This window comes from Opisthorchis viverrini (genome assembly GCF_000715545.1).
Source record: "Opisthorchis viverrini unplaced genomic scaffold opera_v5_2, whole genome shotgun sequence".
Lineage (NCBI taxonomy): Eukaryota > Metazoa > Platyhelminthes > Trematoda > Opisthorchiida > Opisthorchiidae > Opisthorchis > Opisthorchis viverrini.
This window is the reverse complement of record NW_008751658.1, coordinates 4,191,618-4,200,584: the sequence shown is the minus strand read 5'-3', so window position 1 is coordinate 4,200,584 and position 8,967 is coordinate 4,191,618. Positions and strand designations below refer to the sequence as shown.

Genomic DNA, 8,967 nt, shown 5'->3' with positions numbered 1-8,967 from the left:
CATAAAGAGCAGTGCTACACCCTTTTTTCACTTGTGCCTTTCAGGTGAACGACAGCCACTGACCGACAAGAACAAAACCGACCCGGGATACTTGGGCAGAAGCCTCGATCCTGTGTATCAATCCGTGAATCCGTGAATTGTCGGACGTCTCTGTAACCCTCCCGAGCTTGCCCTGGTTTTATCTCTGGCAGTCCACCTAAAAATCCAAAAATTCAATTATAGCACAACAAACATTGCTGGGACTCACCAGATACGCGTGGTATGGCGCCTCAGCGGCAACTCCCTTTGCAAGAAATTCACCCTATTCTTTAGGTTATGAGTGCGCTATTCTGAGGTCACTTCATTGTACAAACACGCAACCACACACCATCGCTTTTCAAGTGGAAGAGTGTTGCCTCACCGTGTTATTTGAGTTTTGTGAACATCTATGTTTGGTGATTATTTCAAGACGCAGTCTAATATCATAGCGCTTTCCAGCGGGCATTTCTGATACTTTTCCCATCGTAGACATGGCCGTCTTTTTAAGTTTTCAATGACAGCAATGAAATACGGTGTTCCCCCGATGGACCCGAAAGTTTTTGATCCATACCGGCCTTTATTTTCTACGATTTCTTGACAGATTTTAAACTCAATGGCAACCCTAAATGACTCATCCGAGATATTCACTTACGGGGCTGTCCGTGAACCAAAGCAGAATATCGCGATGACGGTATTCCGATTGTTATACATAGTCTGATGGTTGGCCTGCGGTTTACCATATGCCTAATGTTTCCCAGACGAGCACGACAAGTCTGCCCAAAGGGCCACGCCAGTCCGCCCATTTTTCGGGGCCGGCCATCCTAGTGAACTGTTCGCTTAAGCTGCTCATCATCCCAGCAGTTCTATAAACGGCACTATCAAGGACTTGGTATACCAGTGAAGATTACAGTTTGCCTTGCGCTTGTACAGCGTGTGCTGACCACTCGGAAAATACGAAAATGCTTACTAGCTTTGTTCTGCGGTGCGCCTGCCGGAGCAACAGAAGGGTTTCGCCCATGTGGGTTGCAAATGCCTGCTCCATTATGAGCTTCAGCAGACACAAAAGGCGTAATTAGTGTCCATGTATTCTTGTGATTGTTCTCAAATCCAATACAGAGAAAAGCACGTAAAGAAACCAGCTTTTTAAAAACTAAACAGCTTCCAAAATCTAAGGAAGCATATGGAAATTTTAAGGGTTCTCATCAATAGCAATAAATACCAAAAATCTATGTTGGAGATTCCTTTTGTCAGACTGCGGTTTCATGAAAATTTGGGGCATAGATTCGAGGGCCAGCGTCAGCAGAAATTGGTGCCCCACTGTTCAGGTTTTTGGCTCGCACAACTTTGGTGAGTTTTTGCCCAATAAGCGTATCTCTTCGGTTGTACTCTCCTCCCTGTAGTGTTGTTGTCTGCGGAGTTGAGGGTGTAACGACTAGCTTATGCCTCGATTGACAAGTTTCCCACAAGTTGAAAATATATACCCATTATTATTATCCTGAAGAGATGTAGTTTTCTGGCTGCCTTCAAACAGTCCTTCCCAGTTCGTCTTACAAAATCGGTTAAAAGTTCTCCGTTTTCCGTATTACTCTTAAGGACTTCTAGATATACTCTGTTGGGTGTACGTCTGGTCGCTGGTTGTACACGCCGATCAAGTTTCCTAATCTGGACGCAAAAGGACGTAACTCTCACTGACAGTGTCTAAAGAACTGCCAGAAAGATTTCTGGCATCCTCAAATCCCTCGATAACGAAACGCGTCTTCGGATACTGCTCTTTTCTCTTAGAGTATCTTCGCCCCCAATTAGACCTATAGCAAGATTTGGGCAACAGGTTTTTCACCGATTACCCAAATAATACACGGCAAGCACCTTTTAAGAATACTTTCAAACTCAGGGGGCGCTTTGTTATTAGGCAGCAATTCTTCTCATTTCTGGAAGTTGGTACGTGTAGTAAACTTCTGGCGGTCATTTACACTGGTTCTAGTACCCAGCTCAAAACTCTTTTAGGTGCTTCTTTTGCGAGTCCCTTCACTAGCACTGATACTGCTCCGAGCTGAGTATTTAAAGAGAGATGCTACACCCTTTCTTTGATTGTGCCTTCCCAGTGAATTGAAGACGCTAAAAGACAAGGACAAACAACAATCGAGGAAAAGCCTTAATCCCGCATATCAGATCGTGCATCAGTGAATCTGTAGTATTATAACTGCCAGGCTGATGAAAATATGCACCACAAATAGCCAGGCTCTAACTATGCATGATAGTCTTTTTAGTGGACAACGAGAACCCTTTGGCATCATAATCCGTGTTGCGTCGCACTGAGAATCTTTATCGCTGCTACTGGCACACAATAATATCTGTTTATCAGTAGGCCACACCGACTGATGGATCTCAATAATTTACTTGATGTACCGGAAGAGGTGTAGTGCAAGGTAAGACCGTATCCTGTTTGCTGTGTAGCACTTTTACTTGAAGTAGATTCGGAAATGAAGGATACAGCCATTTTATTGTTGCGTATTTCACGAACACAGAAGGCAAAATGACATACAATTATGAAGACCAACTTACCAACAGGTTTGTTTGTCGCACTGATGAACTGCTGTTTATTCTGCTGTTATGAAGTTGAATAAATTGGTGCCGAGTGTAAAATACTTCCCATTCAGTTCCAGAAGTATCTGCCTTGGGATGCATTCTGAGTGGGTTCAATGAAAAGATATCTGTTCGTGGCTGGGGCTGAGACTGAGCAAGTCAATACTGAAAATGCCGCGGTGAAATCGCGTCATCAAACCCACAAATGTGGCGCAAGCTTGCCGAACAAACTTCCAGAAATCCAAATCACGCCGGCGACATATACTCATCCGTGTTGAAGTGATTTAGTTTGAGTAAGAGTTCGTTCCAACACCTTGCATGGTATGCTGGCGTTACGGACACACCTGGAGCAGCCGTGCAATAAACGATATTTAGACGTGAAGGTTGGCACAACTTTGCCGGGAGACTGAGAGAACATCAAGGAGAAATTTTGAATCAGGGTTAGCTGTCTATCTTCCAGAACTATTGGTTTCAGCGCGCTAAAGGAGATACATCAGCTTGTGCTCTCTAATGAGGACAGTTTGGTTTCGTATTGTATGTATTATGAGGTGGTTGGGGCAGAGTATGAATGCACGCAGCGTTCTCTGTAAGCTTCTGCTACCACTAAAGGGTCACTCGCAGATTTTCTGTCCCTTCTGCCCGGACAGAAACCGTTGTTTTGTCTTTGTTCGACCATGTCTCACGTACCTGAATGGCTGATTCTTGTCTACGCGCAAGACTTTTACCGTCATAAGCTGTCGTAACTTCAGTCAGCGGACTCCTGGCTTACAGCGGTTGAACAACCTAATAAGCGTCGGATTGTCCTACTTGTTCTTTGTTACTGATTTTTGAGAAATGGTTTGGAACACATACTTAAAGGACATCGAATCCTCTTAAAAAATCCATATTCGATATAAGCACCTGGCAAGGCCTGGCCCTCCAGCCCACTTTACGACCCTCCAAGCTTTAATTCCAGTATCGACACTACACCTAGCCGATCTGACCGGCCTCTGGCCTTCTGCTCAAAGGAGGACCTGTTGGACATGCCGAGAATACTCGTGAACCAAGCGACTTCCTTGTTGATTTTGAACTGAACAAACGAATGGGCCGCCAAACCAGACCGCGGTAGCTCTGAAGTGACCGAGTTGGCTTCGCGATGCATGTCGTTGATGTGTTCTTACGACAATACGACCGCGTGAGCTCCACACTGTAGCGCGTACTGGGTTCCTTGTTGAAACAAAAAAGCATCTGTGTATATAATCTGATTTAAGTCACCATGGAATACGTTACAGCCTTTAATGCGGAGGTGGGTATTCTTGATTTCACGTGCGAACAAATTTTTTCAGCTAAATTCTCTGAAAGAAACTCCACTGCCAGTTTCGCGGAAGAAGATGGCATCCATCACTCGCGCAGCACTGAAAGCAATAAAATTTTACAAGCACGTGGTTCAAAGTGTAGAAAAATTCATTATTCGATGCCCTTCCGAATTGAAGATTCCAGGGCTCTACGTCATCGATGCTGTTGTTCGACAGTCTCAGTCTTTTTATCAGGATAAAGATGTGTATGGTCCCCGGTTTATGCGAAATTTAGTCGCGGTTTTCCTGTCACTCTTACAATGTGAGGAGAAAGACAAACCGATGATTTCGCGTGTTTTGTATCTCTGGCAGCGTAGTTCCGTGTTTCCACTTCCAATCATACAAGCACTTCAAAACGTTCTAAATGACCCCGAGAACCAGGCTGTCGTTCAGAGTGGTAGGTTGGGTTGTTTTTGCGACGGACTAAAATACAATTTTCTTCAGCAAACAACTTAATTGCATCCGCGATAACACAGGAGGACAACAAAGATAGGGCACATGCTTCTTCAGGTACGTCACTAATCCCGTTTTAATAACGGTATTTAACAAAGAAGTCACAGGCCGTGTCCCTGAAAATATGAAGGATACGGGTCCGGATGGTGGAATCTGCGCAGGAGTTTCGAACGCCCAAACTCAGCTGCTACAGCTACAGGTATGCTAGAAAACAAGTATTGGCATGCTTTTTTCTGACACACAAGTTGAAACTCCCAGGCAGATCTTTGGAACAGGATACTGTTGCTTGTGCGTCATATCTTGCTCTGATTTGTCATTTGTGCAATATGTGTGCAATATGCAATTAAGTGCACCCCGAAAACTAGTATTAAGTAATAAAGTTCTTAAAACACCTAGTTTCCGAAGCCGTCATTTCACGCACAGATGCGTTTGCCGTTCAAGACAACCTTAGAGCTTTTTCGGTTCAGTTGCATCCAAGAGCTATCTGATGGAAACATTGGTATATTTATCAGCTACTCATATGAGGAATAACTTTCGAATACTAATTAACTTTAGAAAAAATTCTTTCAGCTGTAGCGCCCTATTGGCGCCTAACTGCCATGCCACCAGAAGGAAGCGCGAGGGCTGGGATACTGTCATGTTGCCCAAGCCTAGACAAGGGAAGTTGAGAAGCGGGTCACCTTCGAACCACGGACTTTCCGGTCAGTAAATTCGCGCTCTAACCTCTGAGTCATCTCGTCCCCAAGGTCCCTGGTTGGAATCCAAACTCTTCCTCTCGACGGCTGAAACTTAAAGAAATCAGCAAACAAATATTTGTCGCTGGTATGCACTGTCCATGGTGATGATGCACAGTCGTGCCATCATGTTAGATAGTACGGGGGCTTTGTGTGCATCTCCGTCAGTTTCTTCTCTCGGATCCACGTGGGCATAATAAGTCTGCATTTGATACCACATTCAACTCCGTGCAAACTGGTTGTGGTTCGCAAACTGCGCGTAGGCTTCCACTCGGCTGTTCAAGAAAATAGCCTATTCAAGACATCTAGAAGCAGCTGCAAGCTTACGGAGTTCGGCGGAGGCGGAGAGTGGGATACCTGGAATGGCATACGCAAAGGACTTGGCTTTGTCAGTTTTCAGTTGTAGCGCAATAGAGGCAGCAAAAGCAACTTCCGATAACTTTGTGCTTTTTCTTCATTTTATCTGCATGTTCACAATGTTCTCCGAAGATACGAATCTGATTGGGCGCCTGGGTTGTCAAAGAATGCCTACAGCACCATCCAGTATGCTGTACAACTACAGAGAACGCGCGATTATGTACCAAACTATGACATCCTGATTATGGTAGCGACCGCACACTTGAGTTAGAAGGTAGTACAACTTAATTGGGTGGACGAGTCACTCAAATGCGCTGTCATCAGCTTACGGTAGCATCCGTAACGATCAATAGGTAATAGAGCAACGCCTGACAAGAGCGTCTGTAGGAGTTTTCTGGCAGCTAAGTGAAATGGGTGGCGGATCGGTAGAGAAAGTTTTACGACTTGTGATATCCCAAATAAGGGGGAGCCGCTCAAGGTTTTCAGTGCACCACTTGGATGCGTGTGCCGATGAACTCCGAAACCTTTCCGTTCCAGGCTTACGTCTGCTCACAAGATAAATGAAACTTCGTGTGCCGTTCGTGTTGTCTGATGCAAAGAAGCTAGTAGCAACCGTGCGAAAATCTATCATGGGATAACGTTGACGCATTCTGCCTACTAGCCATGCCTCGTACGCACTGGGACCATCTACACAGACTGTCACCACGCAACAATTGTCCAGCTGCAATGTTTTTTTGGAGCCTTGCGGCTGGTTTACGGCTAGCTACCAGCAGTGCTTTGTTCCCAGCTAACTCTCCAAATCTAGGATATGGGGCTTTGGCTGAATGAATATGGCAGCGCCCTATTTCCAGTACTCTGGGTCCTTTTTTCACATGCGTAATGAACCACCAGGTCTGTTTGAAGAACCTTAGGAGTATCCCTAGGATGTGATTCTTGAGGGTCTGAATGAGGGACTATTCGTCTCTCGGTCCGATAAAGAGGCCCAGTCATCCAGTGTCTTACGTTTAAACAACTGGTGTAGTAACTGTCTGTGGTACAAGAATCACCCTTAATGCTGAAACACGATGATGTGGTACGAAGCCACCCCTATAATTTCAAGCTATTCTGTTCCTATGCAGTATCAACTTAACACAAATGCTCACCCCGGAGCCACTACCTACAAGACAGTCATGGACTCACTTGTATCTTGTGGCTTTTTGTTACCGATGGAGAGCCCTAGCTAAAGATTAGCGTTACATCTGGGTTGCACAGCTTAACTTCGAGCACGCCGTTGTGCGGGCAGGATTGTCACTTCGCTCCCACTCAACATTATACGTGGTGAAGTAGAACAGTTTCGTCCATCAAATTCGGCGAGTTTGATAGCTAATATGACTAGAAGTCTAATGGAAGCGCACAGCCCCGATATGACGAAGGTTGGTTGCAGGTTGGATGCACGAGTTAACGAAGTAATGCTCTCAGTTTTAAGAATCCGATCCAAACCATTCGTCTCGACCAAATGGACACTGGATATTATCGAGATCAGCACATCTTATAGCTGCCAGAAATGTCATGCCAGCAACTCGCGACCAAGATGACGCACGCACACCCTCAAACGATGGTCGACGATGGCAATGATGATTGCCAGGTTGTAACACCCTTTCGGTGCCTAGCTGGTATGCTATCAGAATAAAGCACGTTGGATGAGATACTGGTACATTGTTCAAACCTAGACAACAAGGGCAGTTGAAATGCCGTGGTTGGTTTTGAACCGCGGACCTTCCGGTGAGTAATTTCGTGTCCCAGCCACTAATCTATCCCAAGACCCCTCGGACACCGGATAACAAGGGGCCTAAAGAATGGCAGAACGCTGGTGGATTGTGAACGCTCACTAGACGGAGAAGGTTTTCGCTGCAGTCAACAGATGCGTCCCGTTTCGGTTGACTTAATCAACCGGCTCAAAAAAGACAGTTATCAGAAAAACAATTTGCAAAAAGGTAGAGCTACAATTGGTTTGCCAAATCGTCTTACGGAGCGATAGGGTTAACACCTTAAAAACTGCTCTGTCGGCTCCCTTCTACACAATCTCTGGAACAACCCAGCGAACCTGAATGGGACATCGACGCCTACCCACTGTCAGCAGCAGAAATCTAGCGTGAAATATCATTCCTACAACGCGACAAGGCACATGACCCGGATGGTTTGCACCCAGCATCTTTTAGAGAAGGTAATTAAGCACTTGTGAGCTGTCTGATCACCCTACCATAGAAGATGTGGAACGAAAACAATCCCAGGAGAATAGAGCGCCTCATCCGTGACCCCAGTTTTGAGAAGGGCAGCGGGGACGCCATACGAAAACCATCGTGACACTAGTCAGGTATCCGCTCTACCCAAGGTGTCCTCTGGTATTATTTCACGCAAGTTGATCAATTCTTGGGAAATGAACTCGTGATAACCAAGCTGCCGAGTACGCATCGACAGCTTATCATGAAGCAAGTTCTTGAACAACACCACTCTTTAACGTCCCACTTTGGCCGTTCTTGATCTGAACGTTGCCTTTGGCTCTGTCGATCGTCAGAAGCTTTGACGCTGTTTGGTGATCAAAGGTCCTAATTTTTATCCCTTATGAGGGCACTGTATCCGAACCCATGTGGGCGCATACTAGTATACAGCAAGCCTTCGTTTGAGTTCAGCACGTTCAGTTATGTAAAACGCAATTGCGTTTGTGTCCAACCAATTCAGTGTGGCGGGAGCAAAGAAGTGATCAACCCCTGACCTGGCAGAGGAGTAGGAAAAAATTACGAAAAGTCCGGGTGCTATCTGTGCTACTCGCTCTCCAGGATGAGGACCGTGTGGTTTCCACTGCGCCTGGTTAGGTACGCTGCAAGATGTGGCTGCTAATCGATGTCAATGGCGTTCTTGTCAGTTACTATCCAGAGTGTCTGAATAAGCTCCTGGAGGTGTAGGCACCTTGGAATGATTGGTTGGCTCATCATCATCACTGTCAGCTGTAATAACCGCGTACTCGTTGTACACTCGTTGCAGCTGCCGCAGTTTCGTTCACCGATGATTTGGAGGAGGGGGTAGGTAGCTGCGCATTGCGGGCGCGAGCTGGTAAGTTGGTGCATGAATCCAGCACTGTCAGTGGGCTGCCAAGTGGGGGGGTGGAAAAGGTGCAATGCATTGAAGGCAATAGCTTTGAAGCACGAGCGCCATTGAGGGTGCGACTGGGCCATGTCTGACAATGTCACCAGCCATTGATGTGGCCCGTCTCGGTGTCCCCATCCAGGAAGACGACAATTACCAGCGCAGATGAGTTTGCTGGTAATGACTTTCACACTTCGCTGCTAAGCCATTGTTTGACCGCCTCTGGCTCTCTTCCACCCTTCACGTGGTTGGGCGAAAAGGGCCCTTCGAGGAAGTCGGTCGACTGGCATACGCAGCACGTGGCCAAGCCAGCGCAACCTGTGCAGTGTGATCAGTTCATCTATCGAGGGTGAGTTATTTCTCCC

The 8,967-nt window shown here is 46.2% G+C and overlaps 1 protein-coding gene across 1 annotated transcript in view; it reads left to right on the top strand.

Annotated features, from left to right (window-relative positions):
• Positions 1-3,971: 3,971 nt before the first annotated feature.
• T265_00248 (hypothetical protein) overlaps positions 3,972-8,967 on the top strand; it is a gene marked incomplete at both ends in the record, with an annotated part of 39,999 nt that continues 35,003 nt past the window's right edge. The window contains 3 exons of the mRNA XM_009163956.1: positions 3,972-4,332; positions 4,380-4,445; positions 4,496-4,587. Of these exons, the coding sequence (XP_009162220.1) occupies positions 3,972-4,332; positions 4,380-4,445; positions 4,496-4,587 (519 nt within the window). The remainder of the gene's footprint in view (positions 4,333-4,379; positions 4,446-4,495; positions 4,588-8,967) is intronic.